This window comes from Pristis pectinata, chromosome 4 (assembly GCF_009764475.1).
Source record: "Pristis pectinata isolate sPriPec2 chromosome 4, sPriPec2.1.pri, whole genome shotgun sequence".
NCBI lineage: Eukaryota > Metazoa > Chordata > Chondrichthyes > Rhinopristiformes > Pristidae > Pristis > Pristis pectinata.
This window is the reverse complement of record NC_067408.1, coordinates 97,522,918-97,545,187: the sequence shown is the minus strand read 5'-3', so window position 1 is coordinate 97,545,187 and position 22,270 is coordinate 97,522,918. Positions and strand designations below refer to the sequence as shown.

At 37.7% G+C, this 22,270-nt stretch overlaps 1 protein-coding gene across 5 annotated transcripts in view; it reads right to left on the bottom strand.

The window, feature by feature from the left end:
* The window catches only part of LOC127569879 (sentrin-specific protease 7-like), a 78,185-nt gene that overhangs the window by 20,416 nt on the left and 35,499 nt on the right, over positions 1 to 22,270 (bottom strand). For all 5 annotated transcript variants that reach the window (XM_052014876.1, XM_052014875.1, XM_052014873.1 and 2 more), the window contains 8 exons: positions 18,174 to 18,289; positions 15,572 to 15,771; positions 14,074 to 14,440; positions 12,342 to 12,532; positions 11,075 to 11,233; positions 8,320 to 8,368; positions 2,974 to 3,141; positions 2,284 to 2,543 (listed from right to left, as the gene is read on the bottom strand). In XM_052014876.1, coding sequence (XP_051870836.1) covers positions 2,284 to 2,543; positions 2,974 to 3,141; positions 8,320 to 8,368; positions 11,075 to 11,233; positions 12,342 to 12,532; positions 14,074 to 14,440; positions 15,572 to 15,771; positions 18,174 to 18,289 — 1,510 coding nt within the window. The remainder of the gene's footprint in view (positions 1 to 2,283; positions 2,544 to 2,973; positions 3,142 to 8,319; positions 8,369 to 11,074; positions 11,234 to 12,341; positions 12,533 to 14,073; positions 14,441 to 15,571; positions 15,772 to 18,173; positions 18,290 to 22,270) is intronic.

Genomic DNA, 22,270 nt, shown 5'->3' with positions numbered 1-22,270 from the left:
GTCCTTTACTAACTGTGTATGATGCTCAGCAGTTTCTGCTAAAATGTTCACCACTTGGGATTACCAGTTGCCTAATCAAAAGAAGACACCTTCTGGTTCCCCAGCAAAGAATTGCTGAGGCAAGCCAAAACAGTGTGTTGCCTTTTATAGTAATTTACAAGATTTGAAAGGTGACCAGGCCATGCACCTTGGATTACCAAAGCTGTCAAGCAGGCTGAATGTTTGTGAGTATCCTAGATATGTGGCTGTTCATTCGGCACTGAAATGTCTGACATCTCAGGAGGCCTGTGTCCAGTGGTGTGCCACGGGGGTCAGTGCCAGGACGTTTGTTGTTTGTAATTTATATATATGATTTGGATGTGAATGTACAAGGCATGGTAAGTAAGTCTGCAGATGATAGTAAAATAGGTGGTGTTGTAGATAGTGTAGAAAAATTACAGGGGTATCTTGATTAGCTAGGTATGTGGGCTGAAGATTGGCAAGTGGCTTTCAAATCAGATAAATGTGAGGTATTGCATTTTGGGAGATCAAACCAGGGTAGGACTTATACAGTGAATGGTAGGGCCCTGGGGAGTGTTATGGAATAGAGGGACCTAGGAGTACAAGGGCATAGTTGGCTGAAAGCAGTGTCACGTAGCTAGGGTGGTGAAGAAGGCATTTGGCATGTTGGCCTTCATCAGTCAAGGAACTGAGTATAGGAGTTGGGAAGTTATGTTGGAATTATATAAGACATTGGTGAGGTCGCACTTGGAGTATTGTGTACAGTTTTGGTCACCCTGTTATAGGAAAGATGTTATTAAACTAGAAAGAGTGCAGAAAAGATTTACCAGGATGTTGGCTGGACTTGGGGGCCTGAGTTACAAGGAGAGGCTGCGTAGACTAGGACTTTATTTCCTGGAACATAGGCAATTGAGAGGTAACCTGATAAAGGTATACAAGATCATGAGGGGCATAGACAGAGGGAAAGTACATAGTCTTTTTCCCAGGGAGGGGATGCTATAAAAAAGAGGGCATAGGTTAAAGATAAGAGGTGAGAGATTTAAAAGAGACATCAGGAGCAGCATTTTCACACAAAGGGTGGTGTGTATTTGGAATGAGCCGCCAAAAACACTGATTCTAGTGATTTTCTAGGCAGGGTCCCATGTTGGATTCCTCATGGAGCCTTGTAGAAAAATACAAACTTCCGCAGATTTTCTAATGATTACCATGGGAGCTTTGAGTCCATTCATTTGAATGAAGAGGAAGTATTGCAAGGGAGAAGTAGAAGGCCAACTAACTTGTTAATTCTTAAAATTTAATTAATTTTAATGGCTTCTTGTGTTTTTATCTTTTTTTCTAATTTTTGAATTTTTCAAAAGTTCATGGTCAATTCTTAATAACATTTAAGTTTGAATATTTGTGAATGTCTGAGTCAATTTTCAAAAATCCTTTGTACCATTTCCTCCCCTTTGCAGATGGAGTGGGCTCACAGTTCCCACAATAAGTGCAAAGGAATCTTTGGAAATTTGTACTACATTGCTAGATTTCATGAGGTGTCCAATGTCACAGGACAATCAGGAAATCACTGGTGATCAGCTGTACAGAGGTTTAGGACTTGTGTTGGTGCACGAATTCCAAATTTCTGCACAACCAATGTTGGCATTTTGGTGCATAATGTAGAGCCAAAAGTAAGAACTTTAAAATCAATGAGAAATGCAGCCTGATGCAATTGGAAGAACAAGTGTTCATATTTCAGTGAAAAAAATTGCCTATTATTTAACAAAGTTACATTACTAGACAAGTATTTCAACTGCATAAACATTTTCAAAACAATAAAACTGAAGTTGTAAAATTCTAAAAGCTTCAAATTAAAATCAAATGAAATTTGGAAAGTTGTATGTGGATTTACTGGCATTTTAAAGCAGTGATCTGAGATACTGTCTAGGATTTCAGAGAAATCTTTTGTTTTATGCACATGCAATAATTGCCATGGATCCACCTTAATCTGTGGGCAGGCATGGTAGTGTAGTGGTTAGCGTAACACTATTACAGCACCAGCGACCTGGGTTCAATTCTGGCCACTGTCTGTAAGGAGTTTGTACATTCTCCCTATGTCTGTGTGGGTTTCCTCTGGGTGCTCCGGTTTTCCTCTCACATTCAAGACGTATGGGTTAGGGAATTGTGGGCATGCTATGTTGGCACTGGAAGAGTGGCGACACTTGCGGGCTGCTGCCAGAATGCATTTCAATATGTGTTTCAATGTATATGTGACTAATAAAGAAATCTTATAATCTACATAGTCACCTGCGATAGCTGGTAATCCTGTGATAATGTAGCAGTATCTACTTGTTGCTGTAAATTTTTGCAGCAGGACGATAAGAAGGAGCTCTGCTCTGAATCAAACTTAGCAAGTAATTGGTAAGTCTCTTCCAATGACATAGTTTCACACAAGTCTGCAATTTCATGCCTTGTACCGGTAAGAGTCATAATTTTCTTCAATATTGTTGTTTCTGTTGCTTGCAAAGGTTTGAAAAGCTGAATGAAGATATATTCACTGCACTTATCTGCAAAGAAAACAGCTGTTGTTATGTGCAGAAAATAACCTTCATTAAAATCACATTCCCTGTTAGTTCACTTCTTTCCAAATGAGCATCATGTGCAACCTTAAATAATATATACAAACGAGAGTAAACAAATTAGATTTTTCCTCAATTTTGTCAGTATCAATTTTGGGGGTAGAGGCTTGATATTAATTTCTGATGGGTTTGGTCAGGTGGGTAGTGGAGCAAGTTCAAAATCCACCAACTGCCTCAGGAAACAGGCTTGGGCCATGCTGGCTTGCTGGCCAAGCTTCAAATCTGATGTGGTGACACAATGGAGACCAGTCCACTTTCTAATTTCTGAAGGTTAGGTGGCCTCTGATTTGAACCAGGAATATTTTAAAGTACAGCACAAAGAAATCAAATCACAAAACTATGGTAAATATACACTTACAGTCCTGTTTTAAAGGAGCGAGTTTTAACTGTTTGTTGATTTCATCTATATAATCTGTAGCAAACCAAAGGAAAATAATCGAGTGATTCTCAAAGATCGAGTCAGACAGTCTCTCCCACACACTATATTTCTTCAAGTGAGAGGTATCCAGAAGTAATGTAGAGCAACCTGTTTGAAAACAAAATAATGTTTAATATTTTGTAATAAATTACATCACCGCTGACAATAGTGGACTCTGATGCTTCAAAAGTTAAACATTTTTTTTAAAGAGATGTTTCTTCAATCCTATTAAAATGCATTTTAAATTGCCACCTGCTAATATGCTCTCAAGGATGACTTCTCGATTGGACTGCGCTGCTGGCTCCCCATCTGTACCTTGTCACTTGGTTATAAAATGTAAACAACTTTGACCACTCGGGAATGCGGTGCAGGGAGGGGTGGGTTCAGGTGGTAGGCACAGTGGTGGCAGCATCTAGTACGCAAAACACAACAGCAGAGCCTGATCCTCACACAATATCCACACACTCAGAGGTTGCTGGAGGACATCTGGGAGTAGCAGTCTTGGTTTATGTTCACCTTCTTGACTTAAGCAACAATGAGGGGAAATGTAAGGTCCATATAAGCACTCTGATTCAGGTCTAAAGACCCTTGGAATGACTTGAATTATGTGGCTCAGCAATTTACCTTAAGTGGGCACTAGGGTGGGAGTAAAGTGGTGAAATTATGGATACAGAGGAGCAAGAATAGTGTTTTTTTAATAACTGATTAAATACAATGTAAATTTCAATTAAAATTTAAGCTTCATTCTGTAATCAGCAATGTCAAATCATCAAAAATAATCAGCAAATCAGCAAAAACAGCTGTAATCAGCAAAAATAGATGAACACACAAAATATTTAGAGACTTGATTAAACACAGAGTTTAAAAGTAGACTGTAAGTTATACATATAGCTGAAGATAGTGCAAAAAAATGTATGTCTAAAGTATTGTTGTATGAGGGAGGATCTTAGATCCTGGGACACTCAGGGTCAAAAGACTGATACAAGGTAGATGGGTTGCATCTCAAACAGGGCCAGGACCAATATCTATGCAGTGAATTGTGCTGGTGCCATTGGGTTGGGTTTAAACCATCCTGGCATGAAGATGGAACTTGACAGCAGGTTGAGAAGGGAGACAGACAAGAATGGATGAAAAAGAGTTTAGTATACATGTCTGGAAGGCAGAAGAATGAGTGTGTAAAGCAGAGGAAATGCACGTTTAAAAACAATGCAAATGGCAAAAAGCTGAAATGAAAATTGAAAATGCTGCAATTAGCAGGTCAGGAAACATCTGTGGAAAAGAAGCAGAGTTAATGTTTCGGGTCCAAGACCTTTTCTGGGAAGGAATGAAGGAAGAAAGGGAGGAGGGAGATAAATAATCAAACAAATAAAAGAGAATTCGCTACGGACCCCCAAATAGAAAGGAGGAGAGATGGAAGAGAAAATATGGAAGCATGCTTATGTGATGCAAAAATAACTTGAGGAAATGAAAGTATGAAAAGAGGAAATGAAAGTATGAAAAAAGAAAACTAAAGTTGAAAATGCTAACTGCTAAATCTGGGAAATAAAGGCAATGAACTGAGGGCAGATAAACACATTGAGGGAAGATATTGCGGCCATTACCGAAGCATAGCTTCGACTCAACATACAGGGCTTTCAGATAAAGTAAGGAGATAAAAAGGAGGGACAATATTGGTGAAAGAAACAATTAAATTTGTGAGCAAGAGTGCTGTATTAGAAAGATCAACAAAGGCTAGGGAGCAAGTGGGAAGGAGGAAAGGATATTAACGAGTGAGTGAATGGAAAGGAGATGTATAGATAAATAAAAATAAAGGTGCAATCATAGTATTAGGGGTTCACTATAGACCACCAACCCCACCCCCAAAGACACAGGATGAGAGATAGAAGAAAAAAAATCATGTTTATGAGATGCAAAAGTAACAAGGGAGTAATAAAATGGGATTTCAAATATACCATAAACAGAGACAATAATAAAGGATATAGAAAGGGTAGAAATCTTAAAATACATTTGAGACTGTCTTTTTAAAAGCAAGAAAAGCAAGAGAAGAGGCAGTTTGGAATGAGAGAGCATGAACCTAAGCAAATGGCAAAGAGTGGTAGTGGGAGAGTATTTGATGCAGTAATCATAATTTAGTTACATTTAGCATAGTTATGGAGAAAAACAAAGCTGGACCAGAAACAAAAGTTCTAAGTTGAGCCATAATGCAATTTAGATACAATTTAACAAAAAATGGACTAGAAACAGTTCAAGTAACTGAGGAAAATCAATTTCAGAGTAGTTCAAAGCATTCAAGCAGAAGATAGCTAAGATTCAGATGAATGTATTCTCAATAAAAGGGATTTAAGGGAATGTACAAAGCAGGGATAAAAAGGAAGCTTATGACAAATATCACGTGCTCAACTCTAAAGAATCCCTCTAGAAAATGCAAGGATGAAATTTAAAAGGAAATTATGAAGGCAAAGGAGCATATGAAAGAATATTAGCAGGTAAAAATGAAGAAAAATTGTAAGCTGTGTAAATACATGCAAGGACAAAGTAAGATCAGGTCCTATTAGCGATCAAAGCAGTAGCCTGTGTGCAAAGACATAAGACATTTAAAGTTCTAAATAAATACTTTGAATACATTTTCACAGGGAATGTTGATACAGAAATTGACAGAGAAAACAAAAGGGTTTAGTGTCAGTAAAGGTGGATAAATCACTAGGTGCGCAGTTTTGGGCCCCACATCTTAGGAAGGATGTGTTGACGTTCAAAGGAGATTTACGAGGATGATTCCAGGAATGAAAGGGCTTACGTATGAGGAGCGTTTGTTGGCTCTTGGACTGTACTCGCTGGAGTACAGAAGAATGAGAGGGGACCTCATAGCGACATTCAAAATATTGATAGGAAAGGACATAGTAAATGTGGCTAGGCTGTTTCCCTTGGTGGGTGAGTCCAGGACCAGAGGGCACAAACTTAGAATAGGGGGTACAGTTTCAAAACAGAGATGAGGAAAAATTTCTTTAGCCAGAGGGTGGTGAATTTGTGGAACTCCTTGCCACGTACAGCAGTGGAGGCCAGATCAGTGGGGGCGTTCAAGGAGGAGATAGATAGATATCTAAATAGTCAGGATATCAAGGGATATGGGGATAAGGCCGGTAATTGGGATTAGAATAGTTTTTTTTCTTCTTCCCCCATTCCCCATTTCTCATTTCTATTTCCCTTTCCTTGGAGCGGACTCGATGGGCTGAATGGCCTGCTTCTGCTCCCTTGTCTTGTGAGCCTGTGAGGTGCAGATAAAATGTCCTTAAAAAAAAGCAAGGCTGGACACTGTGCAGGTTCTGCCCATTATTTTCTGGTCTCTTGGCAAAGGGCGCAGCACTGAAGAACTGGAAGACTGCAAATAACTGCAGGCCTGTCCGTACAGCATCAGCGATGAGCAAATCATGGGGAAAAATTCTTATTGTCATCATAAATCAGGACCTAGAGAGGCACAAGTTAATCAAAAAACTATTAGCACAGATTTGTTAAGGACATTGCATCAGACTGATTTTTTTCAAAAGAAAACAAAAAGGTTGAATTTTTAATCAGTAAAATCTCATGGGATCCAAAGTAAAGTGCCAATTTGGATTAAAAGCTGGTTAAGTGAGGGGAATGGGCACTCTGGTGATTGAAGGGTTTGAAGGTGCCTCACAGGGTTCATTACTAGGCCCCATTTTGTAATATACATCGAAGTACTGAAATTAATTTTGGAGATCACAGCTAAAATTGGCAGTGGTCTACTATAAGGAAGAAAGTTCTAAGTCATAGGAAGACACAAATGGATTAGTTAGGTGTGCACAGGAGTAACAAATGGGGTTTAATTCAGAGAAGTATGAAATTATGTCTATGGAAAGGACAAACAAGGCAAGGAATTACACAGTAATTAGGGGGATACTAAAGAGGGATCTTGGATTGCAAATCCACAGATCGTTAAAGATAAAAGGACAGATAATGGGACCTGATAGAGGCATAGACGGAGTAGACAGCTGGTATCTTTTTCCCAGGGTCAAAATGTCTAATACGAGAGGCATGCATTTAAGGTGAGAGGGGGAAAGTTCAAATGAGATGTGCGGAGCATATTTCTGTTTACACAGAGTGGTGGGTGCTTGGTATGCGCTGCCAGGGCTGGTGGTGGAGGCAGATACAATAGAGGCGTTTAAGAGGCTCTTAGGTAGAAACATGAATATGCAGAGAATGAAGGAATACGGGCGGCGATGTTTAGGCAGAATGGATTAGTGTAATTAGGCGTCATTAACTTAATTAGGTTGGCAGAACACTGTGGGTTCTGTTTGATGTAGGTGCATAAGTGGTTAAGGAAGCCTTAAGGATATCTGTCTTTATCACTGAGAAATAGAACGAAAGAGTTTGGGAGGTTAGGTTAGAATTGTATAAAACACCAGTTAGGCCACAGCTAGAGATTACGTACAGTTCCAGACATCACAGTTCAGAAAGGATGCAATATTAGTAGATAGGGTGCAGAGGAAATTTATAAGGGACATTGCTAGAGCTGGAAAATTATAGTTATAAAGGAGAAACTGATTAAGTTGTTATTGTTTTCTTCAGAACAAAAAAGACTGAGGAGAGATTTATTTAAGATGTATAAAATTATCAGAGATATAGATTGGGGGAAAAGGAAGGATCTGTCAGAAAAACAGTTGATAACAGGAAAACAAACATTTACTGGTGGGAAAATTAGAAAGTTTAGAAAACATTTATGTTCCACAACTAAGGGCAGAAAGGGTGGTGCAATCCAAAATTCTCATCACATTTAGAAAGTACCTTGATGAACAATTATAGAAACATAATCTACAAGCCACAAGGCCAAGGGCAGGGAAATGGAAACAGTCCAAGTAGGTTTTTTGCCGACATAGACACAATGTGCTGAATAATCTCCTCTGTGCCATGGATTCATATGATTCTATAAATTCTATTGCCAGAAACTCTGATTAAATGAACAAAATTGGTTTACACCTAGATCTGAACAGAATAGTAAATTTCCTTGTATCTATTCTAGTGCTATCATATCCTTCCTGTACTGCAGTGACTAGAACTGTATAATGTATCATTGACATAGACTAATTGGAGTTGTATAAAATTCTAGCATAACCACCTTGCTCCAAGTATATCATCTGGAAATTTGACCACATCGGCATCAATTTTACTGTGAGTTTACCCAGTGGATTTAAAACCACTACATTGTTTACAATGAGTACTTTATTTATTTATAATAAAAGTATTAAGTATACTTTATTCAAATTATTTTACCTGTAAAGGTTATATTGGAAAGGTTTATTGCAATATTGTCAGGTCCAAACTGCAAGAGGAAAAACAAAAACATTTAAAAAATTTCTTAAAATATAAAAATTTAACATTTGAAACAGATTCCTAAGTGCCATAAAATTGTTTTTACCTGGAGTAAATGCACTGAATTGCAGGTATTCAAATATGCCATAAAATTCTAAAGCTGATGAATAGCTTGAAAAACCTTGACAAGGCCACCCAAGAATGTTTGTGGGTTAGTTCAAACCATGTTTGCTATTTAGTGGTTATTCCTCCATCAAGTCAAGAATTGAGATTTCCAATCCAATGTCTACATGGTGCAGTTTGTGTGGAGGGTTGATTTTCAGACTGCAGGTCTGCAACCAGTGGTGTGCTGAAGGGATCGGTGCTGGGCCCATTGATGTTTGTCATCTATATTAATGATTTGGATGAGAATGCAGTTGGTATGGTTGATAAGTTTGTGGATGATACTAAAATTGGTGGTATCGTGGACAGTGAAGAAGGTTACTTAAGATTAAAGCAGGATCTAGAGCAACAGGGAAAGTGGACCAAGGAAAGGAAGATGGAATTTAACTCTGAGAAGAAGTGCGAAGTATTACATTTTGGTAAGTTACACCGGAGCAAGACTTACACAGTAAATGGTAGGGCTCTAGAGAGTGTTGTTGAACAGAGACACATTGGGGTACAAGAATATAGTTCTCTGGAAGTGGCAACACAGGTAGGCAGGGTGGTGAAGAAGGCATTTGGCATGATTGTCTTCATCGGTCAGGGAATTGAGTACAAGAATTGGGACAGCATGTTACAGTTATACAGGATGTTGGTGAGACCACACTTGGGAGTATTGTGCGTAGTTCTGTTCATGGAACTATAGAAAGGAAGTCATTACGCTGGAAAGGATGCAGAAAAAAATACACATGTATGTTTCAGAGACTGGATGGCTTGAGTTACGAGGAGAGACCAATAACTTGGGTCTTTTTCCCTGGAGCTTAGGAGGCTGAGGGGCGACCTTATAGAAGTGCATAAAATCATGAGGGGCATAGCTAGGGTGAATGGTCACAGTCTTTTTCCCAGGGTGGGGGAGTCTAAAACTAGAGGGCATAGATTTAAGGTGAGAGGGGAAAAATTTAAAGGGAACCTGAGGGGCAAGTTTTTCCACACAGAGGGTGGTGAGTATGCGAAACAAGCTTCCAGAGGAAGAGGCGGGAATAATTGCAAGCCTTAAAGGAATTTAGACAGGTACATTGATAGGAATGGTTTAGAGGGATATGGGCCAAATACAGGCAACTGGGACTAGCTCAGATAGGCAACTTGGTCAGCGTGAACTACTTGGTTAGAGAGCCTGCTTCTGTGCTGTATGACTTTATGTAATAGTTGGCAATAAGGTAGAGTAAATTGATTTTGAATAGTACCTAGGGGCTCAAAATCAGTAAATCATGACAGTGAAACTCGTTTCATCCTGGCTTATAAAAACAAGCTACATTATAAATATTTAAAACTTGGATGGTGTTGGACCAAGCTTTTGTGTAAAACACAGTCAATTTTCCATAAAAAGAAAATGTCTAAAAATAAAACACAAAAGAGAAAGCAAAACTGGGGACTAAAGACATGGATTGCAAACCCTGTGATTTTCCTTCCAGGTCTTCCATGCATTTGATGCAATAATGCACAGAGGGAGCAGGAGCCGCACAGTACAGGGTCCTCCCCAGTTTACGAACAATTGACCTATGTACAGCCCGTACATAAGAATGAGCAATATGGATTTGCCGGCTGCTGTGAGGCTGCAGGCATTTTCTGCTGCCTGGGAACATGGTTAGCAGCCGCATTTCCGACTTCCGAACTGTTCCGATTATAAACAGTTCACAGTAAAGGAACCCTGCCGTAACTTTGGGACGATATGTAGTGTCCGATGACTTCTAGCCTGCATTTGGACATTATTTCCACAATCTCTAGTCAGGTTCAAATGGCCAACAGACCCACTCATGCAGAAACAGCATTCTTGAAGCCTGTTTCTAAGCAATTTAAAAGGTACCTCTATGAGTTGTTGCCATACTAAGAACCTAACTCAGATAGGTCCTGTTTAAGTCAATCACTTACGTAGTTCCTCCTCAGGCTCACTATTAATGACCCACTAACTAATGATTTCAAGCACTGACCAACAACCACATTGATAACTCCTATTAACAATCCTCACTCACCACCAATGAATAATGAACTCCACTCCACAAACGTACAACCTGAGCTAATGATCACTACTCCCCAACAAAGATCACACACCATCATCGCTCATGCAACCCTTGTCCCAAACCCATTACCTACCAGACAATCTCCAAACCTCTCCTTTTTACTCTGTCCTCTGCAACGTCCCATCTTGGTTTAGTCTATTTCCTTTGCATACTCTACACTGGTGTGTGTCAGCTAAGCTTTCAGCCATTGAATTTCTAAGCAGTAGACCCATAACCAAAATGTTTATAAATATACAATGCAGCATGTTTCATGTGCTTTTGTAGGCACTGTCCAAATTCTAATCCAACATACTTGAAGATTTAATTCACTGCAGTTTTCTCACTGTGGATCTCCATTAGTGACTCAAAGCATAACATCAATAATTTTAAGTGGCTCTGCAAAATATGGTTTGCCATCCAAAATGCTACTGACAATGCATTGCCTTTGAGAAATATGCTTATTTCTCTCTCTCCAACTTTGGATAAGACAATTAAAACATCTACATAAAACCACATACCATGACAGAACCTTGTTCATTTCCTTCAATTTCTCCCATGTGTAGGGCCGCAAAGATGAGATCCAGTGTTGGTTTTGCCATCGTGCTAGTTTCCAAAGAATCATCCATACTTTGCACTGCATCAGATAACTTATTCTGCTCATTCATTTCACCTGTATCCTGAACATAAATCGCCAATTTTAGAGATATGCAAGATTTGTATTTCAGCTTGTTTTCTATGTTAAAGAAGCAACATAATTTGTTTTTACACTATTCAAATTGCTAATTTTTGCTGACTCTGCTAGGGATTAACAGAATGGCAATAATTTCCAAATAGGCTGTTAAAACCCTGTTCATTTTGGTGATGGCTGAGACCAATTTTGAAAGCATCTGTTGAAAGATGGTGTTCGAAGCATCTTCCTGCTAGGGGTGTTATGTCCTCTTTAATTTTATTTAATATGAATTACATAAATAGAACCCCAACTCACTCTGGTTAGAAATGCTTAGTGCATGCAGTGATGTAGGCACAGATCAGTTCCAGTCAACATTAATCAAAGAAGTCTGCCAAAGGTAAGAATCAAATTGCCTTTTAAAATCTTGTTTACAGCTTATCCCCATGGTCACTCCGATTTTGCTTCATCAGAGACATCCCCGCTCCTCCATCTTCCCTGTAGCTTAATAAGCTTCTTTTGTCTCCTTCCCAGTTCTGATTAAAGGTCTTTGACCAGAAATGTTAGCTCTGCTTTTTATCCCCCCCACAGATGCAGCCTGACCTGCTGAGTGTTTTACCTTTTAAGTCTGTTCGGAAGGATCAAAGATATATATCAAGAAAGGAAAAATGAACTATCAAGAAACAAAACTTGTTCTGAACCAGCAATTTTAAATTTACTGCAGTGAGGAAGCTGAAGATATCAGACGTGAACCTTTAATGAACCCACTCCTATAGTACTTACAAACTTTTAAAAATTCAGAACGTAATGCTTATATTGCTTAAATGTACATACACAGCTCTATAATTGAGAACAGTATTTAAAAGTAATTAACTGTGAATGAGTGTGTGAACCCTTGAGCAGGTTTTGCAGCATTAATTTAAAAATATTATCAAAAACAAGATCCATAACAGAGCACCATAGTTAATGCCTGGTGAAAGTGAGAATATATTATTCCTTGTACTTCGCAAATTATAACAAGTCAGTAACAAAGGCATTTTCTGCAACAATATTGGAACCATCAAAATGACTCTCAAAAGAAGTCAAAGAATTTCTGGACAAATTCTGATAAAAATTACCTGTTCTGTTGTATATGGCTTTACGTTCTCTGGCTTCCATTTTGCTGAATGAGTCTCAGCTTCTTTTTTGAAGTTGTCAGTTGACAGTGGCTTACTCCCCAGACGTAAACGTTTAATCTCTGGAGTTAATGTGGTGTACTGAAGACCAGATTGCATTTTATCTGTATCTTCATCATCACTGGAAAGCACAACTGAGATACAATGTCAAAAAACACAATCAGATTGAGTTATTCTGATATTTTAGAGGGGGACTAACATTTTATCCAATTATAGGTCAATATGGATTGGTGATGAGTTGATTAAATACAAAGAGTTTTCAATGAGAGCAGAGCACACCTCAATGGCTTTCCTATTTCTTGGGTGGGTAGATTGGAGAAGAGATCTCATTAGAATCCTATCAGCAGACTTAAAATCCACACTAGGTTAACTAGCATTGAATTCCTGCATTTGACCTTACTTCTGAGAGGAAATCTCACACAATATTTAGTATCAAATTTCTATTGTATGATCCCCAAAATACTGTACATAGCAAAAAGCTAATTCATCTCTACTAGCTGCCACATATGGGAGAACCATGGACATGTTTAAATATGTTAACGTACTTCAGCAACAAATTATATCAACTGGTCTCTGCTGGGTTTAAATTCAATATTCATATATTTATATTCTTTTTCACTCTTGCTAAATAGGACTTATCATGAGACTCACAAGCAGAATGAAGTCCTTGTATGAACTATTAAGCACAATTAGTGTTTCTCTGTACCCAATTAGCTCAGAACCATTAACTAGGGTGTTACATAATTGATGAAGTGGAAAATGAATGAAAACCTATGGCAGACAATAAGTCAGCTGCAATAGGATGAAGATGAACAAAATGTGTCAGACAGACTGAATTATTGATGTAGAACCATCTTACTGGTGGAGGAGATGGGTCAGGATTTAACAACAAGGAAACCTGGGATCGCAGAGAGACCCCAGAACCGACACTCTCAAGGAGAGATTGGGTCTGGGACACAAAAAATAAAGGGAAACTACAACCCTGGCTGATCACCTTGTAATTATATGCTGTCTTGGCAATAAAGTGTTTGACTAATGTTAGGTATATCTTTCAGTAGTGTGATTCTAAGGCGAGTGCAAAGTCTGCACAATAAAACCTATGGGAGTTTTAAATACTTCTGAAAGTCTCCAACTTTCAGACACATTTAAAACCTATTAAAATGAAACATTTGAAGTATTTTTTTTAAAGTAAAAACACTATAAAAGTCTATAATTCTTAAAAAGCTTTGCTTTCTTCTCCACAACCCTACCTTTCCCACTGAAATCCATGAGTTGTGGATCCTGTGCCAGGTTAAACTGGTGCAGGATCCAAACTCAGGTTTCCCAGTTGGGGAATCTCAGCAAGTTTGAGATCTACTTCTGGATTCTTATCAACAGATACAGTATTCACTATTACAAACACAAAAGTACAGGACTTACTGAAATTTAAATATGTGAATAGTTGCAGCTCTGTTCAGAACCACAGGCAGTACAAGCAAAATCCAGCCAAATGCAGTGCATATTGTTTACTGCAATAAAAGAACCTTTCAAAACATCAATAGACCAAAGACGTGACATTTCCTTAACGTCTTGTTACCAACATTGTCAGTCTTAAAACAACTCAGTAAGAATTTAACAAGGTTATTTTTGTTAAAAGAGACTTTTGAGGCATCAAACACCATGAAATAATACTCACTTGGCTCACTTGAAACTACAGCTGGTTTTAAGGGCTTAATCTGGGGATTCAATGTAGGTAAACTTAGAAACAATGCACTGGTTTTCTGTCCATTTGGTACTGGAGTACACAGGGATTCCCTCCAATTACTATCATCATCAGGGGTTGAATGGTTATTATTGACAGACTCTTGGTCCTTGTGATTGGGGCTTTGTTGCTTCATATTCAGTGGAGAAAGTGGTTGTTGCTGTAGACCAGATTCAGTTTTGGTAATCTCCATGAGTGGATCCTTTCCTTCTGCATTATTGCTAAAGCAATGACAATTTTCAGTCTGCTCTTTGCATGTTAGACAAACAAGCAGCTTCTTCAGCAAATCCTCATTTTCCTTCTGGAAAAATAAAGATATTTTTAGCTTGAACTAAAATAATCCTAACCTTTTGCCGATCTAAACTGTACATTATTCATACATTAAATATTTAATAAATCTATGAAACCATGTTTATCCAATCACTCCCAAACCTGGGAGTGCAGTAAAACTGATATCATTTTCACTCCTTTACTACCCCAATTTCAGGAGGCTCGGATATTTCCAGTTCCAGTAAAATACTCATTTGGTTGAGCTGATTCGTGCAATTTATGGTGTCCAAAATGGTCTAGTTGATACAATTAACCGGAAAAACCACTAATAAAACTGGTTCCATGTAATCAATGAAACATCCTAATAACCAGATTCCTTGTGTGATGTCTCACACAATTATAGGATCACCTACTTCGAAGTAGCAATCATGAGTTCTGACGTTCCTTCTGCTTGACCTGTTTGGAACGCACAGTAGCACTAAACTCTGGGTGAAGTTTCACCAAATCCAAATGCATTCAGATACATCACCAAATCTAACCACTTACATCTTCATTAATCTATCACTTCTCCCACATTAATGCTGAGACCTTGGTCTAGGACATTACCTAAAGAGCTCTTTTCCCAGTTTGCTGCTCACTGACATGTTAAACATCACTCATGAAAAACCCCCAGAAGTCAGCTGCCCAGATCCTACCACACATAGAACTCCTATGTTTGGTGACCTGTCCTTGTACTGCAACAATTTGCAGTATTTTTTTCTTTGAAATCCCCTCCACCCTACTGTCTTCCTTCCTACATCACTGGTTTCCATTCGCCAGTTCCCCCATCAAAGAGCTTCAATATTACCAGGTAGAAGCTTCAGCTGCTCCACTCCAAAATTTTGGAATTTCCTTTAATTCTGTCCTAGTGACCATAACTTTATCCATTTTCCACAATTCCCTTACTCAGGTCAGGCTCTCAAATATGAAGGGCTTTGGATGCTTTGTTAGTTAAAGATGACATATATATTCAAGTTGCTTTTGTTGAAAAAGTGAAATAAACCAAAGTAAATTACCTGAAATGCAAGTTACTCTTGAGTAAATTATTCAGTTAAAACTGCATAGTTCTATATAATTTTGAAATAAAAGCCTCATAAATGACAGCTAAAAATATATGTCCAACCTGTGAACATGCAGCTCTATTAATCTCTCTTCTGATAGGATGATCCTGAAGTTCAGCGCACAATCTTTTTTTCTTGGGGCTTGGAAGAGGTGAATCTGTCAAAGTGTCTTTATGAAGGTCTATTTTGCACTGGCTTTCATTTATTTTTATACGTTCACAAAGCTGGTCTCTTTTTTCTGTCTGTTTTAGTTTACAAATGCCTAGAGCAAGAAAAAATATCACTTCATTTCTTTGATATGTCATTTTCACATAACTTCATTGTACTAAATTTTAGTCATTCAAGTCAAATGCTGAAATAAGTTAGCTGCATTAATTCTATCAGCATTCTGAATTCTATCTCTAATTTAAAAAATCAAGTAAAATACAAATCCTGGTCAATACCACTATGCTGCTTGTGGGATCTTGTGGCAAATTTGCTGCCAGGTTTCCTACACATTTCAAAAATACATCACCAGCTGTATAGCTTCTGGGATTGTGAAATGCAATGTGTAAATCTCTTATTGTGGTAAGTCATTCCCAGCTTCTTACCAACTGTGTTCATTAAAAAAAACCCTCATGAGACAATATCTGCATGTGCCAAAGTTTTCCAGTATAGAGGGATTGTCAAGATGAAAGCATTAAAAGGGTTGCTGCATTGGTAGTGGAGAAGACAACACATGGGAGATTATGGACACCATGTTTTTGCTGAGGTATTTGCAGAAGCATTGCAGGGCAGGGTTGGCTACTCTGGAGCTGGAGCTGGAGCTGAAGCTGGAATTGGAGAACTCTGTGAATAATGATTAGAAACCTTTCTAGTGAAAACTTCAACATTGATAGGAACCAACTTACTGAAAGTGGAGTAACACTATTTAGAACAAAGTGCTGGCATCAAAGTTTTGCAAACCTCTGGGATTTGTGTTTGAAATTAATTTAGAAAATAACAAAATGTATTTTCTTTTTTCTGATGGTTTTAAACATCTAAAAGTAGAATGCTGTACCAGACTTTACCAAGCTCTTGAGAACATGGTGAAAAATAGCCAAAAATCAATCAAGATACTGTAGGTATTTTAAAGAAGTCACAAAGGCAGTTAACTTTAGAAATAAGACGTTCCACCAGTGGTGTAGAATAAACCTGGGATAAGACACAGTTGAAAGCCCATTACACATCTGGGCTCCATAATATTACAGATAATTTTGGATCTCAGTCTTACATGTACTGCGTTCAGAAATGAGTACTCAAAGCAAATCTTCAATTCTAAATCTGTTGGTGCCAAAAGAGTCTTTTTGCATTATGGACAAAGTCTTGGGAAAACAGCCTAAATGTGCTATTCTCCAAACTTGTACACAGGAGTGCAAACAACTCTGGAGCAAAAAAATGAACTGCTGGAGGAACTCAGCAAGTCAGGCAGCATCTGCAGGGGGGGAAACAGACAGTTGACGTTTCGGGTCGAGACTGAAAGAGTAGAGGGGAGATAGCCAGTATAAAGAGTTGACGGGGAGCGGTAGAGCTAGAGCCGGCAAGCAATAAATGGATTCAAGTGAGGAGGATCTGTTCGGCAGGTGGAGTCAGGTGGAGGAGGGAAGGGTGGAGATGGTGACAGAGGCTAGGAGGTGATAAATGGAGACAACAAAGGGCTGCAGATTATGGAGTCTGATAAGAAAGGAAGGTGAAGAATGGCACCAAATAAAGGACGGTTGGTGGGCAGATGGGAACAACAATGGGGAGGGAGGGGGAATAGCCATGGGAGGAGTGTATGAGTGATGAGCAGATGACTGAAACCTAAGTAGAATTAAGGAAGAACGTGATAAATGTTTTATTCAAAGATAATTTCAGTTAGGAACATCCCACAATGAGCTGTTATGGCACATGTCATAAAGACCGAGAATCATTCAAATTCCATTCTTGCTCTTTACCATTTTCTTTAAACAGGTTACAGTAGGTTATTCCAACTAAATTCATTAATACAGATAGGGAAGGGAGGCAAAAAGGGCAACTATTATGGGATATGAGTGCAGTCTGCAAAATACTTGGCAGCAAATACACAGGTGAAATTAGGCAACGATGGGATTAAGGCTCAGCTACACTTTGATTGTATAGACTGCTGATACAAGAGCTAACAGGTACAAAATTAACAATTGACTGAGGCCTGACTGAAGCACATACAACTGTATCCCAGCAATAGTTTTTGGATTCAAAGAGTGGAAAACAAAACAATAGAAAAGCAGTCAAACAGGCCATTCAATCTCATGCTCTTCTAACCACGAAAGGAAACACTGAAATTTGTTTACAAGTGATGTGAGGTGGCACAGACTGCAACTCTGTAAATTAAGACTTAGAAGTTGTTCAACTACATTGGCAAATATATTTGACCTAAACTGGCTTTGACCTAACCAATCATGAAGTCAGAACTAGTAAGTTATGGGATCTAAAAGAAGATAACTCACAGATCAAAATGTTGAAGTTCTTCAGATCATAAGTGGAGACAAGTTAGTGTTCAAAGTTTTAGCATTATGGGTGAAATAGCAGATTATGTTGTCTGTAACATTTCTGTTATAATAGTTAATATGAATATAACATACACTTTGCAATTAGCGCATTAACACACTAGATAATTCTGCACACCTTTGACTTCTTTTTCTGAATTTCTTAATGATGAAGTATCATCTTCCTTTGATCTGGTTGAATTTTCATTCTGCTTTCGGATACGACATTCTGATTTCCTCTCTGGCTGCATCCCACTGAAAATGATCAAACTCAATGCAATTAGTAATATTGAACAAAAACATCAACGTTGCTACATAATGCAAACCCTGCAATAATAGTGATAACTTTTCAATTATCACCTAACTGCAGACTCTAGGTTCTAGTACTGTTGGACTATCCTGAAGGTTTTATTCAATCACCCAATCTGCAGAAAAATACAAAATTGTTAAAATGCCATTTTAGTGAAATAACTTGCAAATTATAGTGAGCCATTAACTGGCCTATGAAATATGTTCAGGAAACACAGTACCACGTCTTACCATGTATTCTTTTGTAACGTTTCTTAAATTTCTATAAAAGTTTACATAAGGCAGTTTAAAATATTAATAAGGGTTTGGCTGGGGGAGAAAATAATAATCAAGGGAAGAGAGTCACATTAATTACAAGAAAAAAAATAAACCTACGCCGAGGAATACACTCCATCTGGTATACAGAATGTGGGAATTAAAATGAAAATACTTTAATAATTTACATTTAATAGTGTAATCAGAAACTTGGTTGCAAACTGGAAAAGACTGTGGTTAAACACACAGCACTACAGGTCCCTCCCAGTTTGCAAACATTCACTTAACTAATCTTTGCTATAATGAATGGCTTTATTTAATTTGCTGCTTAACGAAGGTTTTGCTTGCTACAACAAGTGGCAGGGAACATATTGGGACACGGATCTTTCAAACATAGGTCCGTGAAAACCAATAATGTTTAACAGTCTTTTTCATAGGGTTAATGGGAAGGAGCCTGTGAAATAAGTAAGCTAGTTAAAACGGTAAAAACTCTTGAACACCTGCCCTCTTCTATTTGGCAACTTTGGCCACTGAATGAATGATTTGCAAGTTTCAACCTGGATGTTTCAGCTTGTCAAAACAAGCATGGTTTGCTTTTGATTTACTGCATCCACACTGGGAGAAGATTGATTAGTTTCTGACTTTTATTCACCACCCAACTCTTATGAATTTTCACTGTACTTCCAACTCTATGAATTTTCACATGACAAATGGTTCTTTAGGAATCTAACTCCTTTATTAACTGGGGGAGATCTGTACAGGCGACCCCTGCATTACAGGGGGATTGCGTGTGCTAGAAAATGAACCGTATTGTGACTTTCTGTAACACAATGCCGCATCATCTACGTGTGTGTCAAGAAACGCTGGTTGAAAACAACATATTTCATGTCTGTTTATTTATTTACTTTTTCCTCACATAAATTCCATAACAGTGAATTTATTTCGTGTCTCAAACTTTTGGGTAGTGATTTATGAATTCTGTAAGGGCAAATTTCCATTACCGGAATGGCTGTACACATGGGTCGCCTGTATAATATTTTAGCAACACAGGACACCTGAGAGGAGAAGCAATATTAGTAAAGAATACATACCAAACGAGAACTACTTTAAAATATACAAAATGTTCAACATGACTAAATGCAAGTACAATGAAATTGTGAGAGGGAAGTGCCAGAGGAAATCTTTAGGAAAACCTGGATATCAATAAGAAGTGTTATTCAACTAACAAAATAGACCAGCTAAAATAATTAGATGTTGGGGGTACCTTTAAATTAGCTCTCACTAGAGATGAAAGGAAAAAAATTAATAGGAAAACTAAGGTACAAGTTTGAAGTAGAGTAGATTTTAGAAAGAGAAATGGGTTTGCTTTTACACTTACAATGAACTTATTTTGTTTTAGAAAACATATTGCATTGGTAGTGGATCTCTGCTTGGCTACCAAAAAATTTAAGTGAAAATAAATGAAGCTAGATAGTACTATTGATTTATTTATCTTTTCTAATACATTTAGGAAGGGTCCACAATAGTTAGTAACTTGTGCTGAATCAGGTCTGCCACCCGGGATCCCCCTCCTGCTTGGATATAGAGAGCTGAACTCGCCGATCCGCTGCACTTAGCACCAAATAGGCTTAGAAGGCATAGTGCTGAGGCCTGACCCTAGAATGTAAAGACACACTTCCACAAGAGGCTAAGCTGGTAGATTACATCAAAATTTGTGGGATATTTTATAGGTTGTAAATATCTCTGACGTTCCAGTGCATTTAAAAACCTTTAAATTGAGGTAAATGATGAAAAAAGGTTAATTAAAAATATATTAGAACGGATAAACAGATCAATAGTACTATCTAGCTTCATTTATTTACACTTAAATTTTTTGCTAGCCAAGCAGAGATCCACTACCAATGTAATATGGAGATAAAAATCCAAAATCCACAATCTATCCTGCAGAAAACTATCCTGACTTCTCACAACTTTGTTGACATGACTAATTCACATCATGAAAATGGTATTAACAAGCTTTAAAACTAAACTTCTCTCTCATTATACTGTCAATTACTTTTTAAATTTCATTTTTGAGTCTGGGAGCACAATGCTGTGTTACTGATTCTCAACCATGGATTAATAAATTTCTTTTATTAACAAAAAATTCTTTAGGTATACATGAAAATAAAAGCTTCTTCTATCTACTCCTCCCATTATATTACCAACATAGACTGCAAAACCTAAAATAGGAAAGCATGTTAATCAAGTCAGCAATACAATTCCAATATAGATTCTTACTAACATTCTGAGGAACAATCAGAAATAAATATTACAATAGTCCTTCATCTATGTATTGACTGCATCTACATTGTATAATCAGAACCCAACGGTGTAACTTAGTGAGTTACAGATCATATTTCATGTTATTTATTCTATACATACCCTGAAGTATTTTAAAATTTACATCTGTAATGATTGTATGGATTCAGTAGAGAATCATTTTTAATACAATAGATGTAGTATCCCAAGAAAGTGGAGCCAAACAAAAATTGTTAAATTGGGTTTGGAATATTTAATTCACTAAAAAGGAACAGGAAAAGACAAGAATGTGAAAATATTTTTGAGATATTGCATTTTGATTATCAAGTGCAGAAGTCAAACTGGGCTGCTGGAATGCACTGCTGTACAAAAGATGTGGACAGATGTTTTGGTATCTTTTTCCATTTCATCCCGAACAGCTCAAAAACACAAAACTCTATGCTCCTGGGTAGTTTACTGGAATGCATACCAAGGCAGGTATCAATTGCTGCTAAAATATCATCAGCTATGTGAATGATGCTCTTCTTGCAAAATCCTGTTAGACTATCAGCAGAAAAAACTATCCTCAACTGAAAATTGTCTACTACCAAACAGCAAAGAGTAGGTGTGTAGGGTGCAATCAAACGAAGCATGACTTTCCATACCCATCTAATTGCCTTTGCATGCAATGTGTAAAAAAACACGGCATACTCGGTGTGTTAATAGAAAAGACTGTTTTATATATGACTGAAATGACCAAGGTATGAATGTATTAATTGCAAATCCATAAAGGGTTATCTCCATTTGCATGAATTATCTATAAATCTTTCAATGGGATTTTTTTCTATAAAGAAAAATCTGCTGCACAGGGCAAACAGTTGACAACCCTAGAGCCTGGGGATATTATAGCAGATGTCTAAATTTGGGAGAATGCAGTGTTGTTAGAGAATTGTAGGGCCACGGTAGGATTCAAGTGATCATACAAATTAAACCAGTATGGAATATGTTAAGTGAAGAAATCGTTTAGGAAAAAGTTACAAAATAAAATCAATTTTCATTTGATCCAGATAAAAACAGGCAGGTTTATAAGGCACCTTAATACACTAGTCAATATTTATAGACAGATTGTTAAGATAATTCTCGTTCCTCAAAATTTTACATCAATCATACTTGGTGTCCATGCCACAGAAGTCAATGAAATTGAAATAAATTTAAATTGTACACGACTTAAGGGTAGTGTCAAAAAAGTATAAAATAGCTTTTGTAATGTCTAGACAATAATGTTTTTCTAAACAGGGTGTTATACGTGGCTGCTGCAAAGTAGTCAAGGATATAACAACTTTCAGCCTACTACCAAATAAATGAGTCTTCCTTATTCTTTAGTAGCCAAAC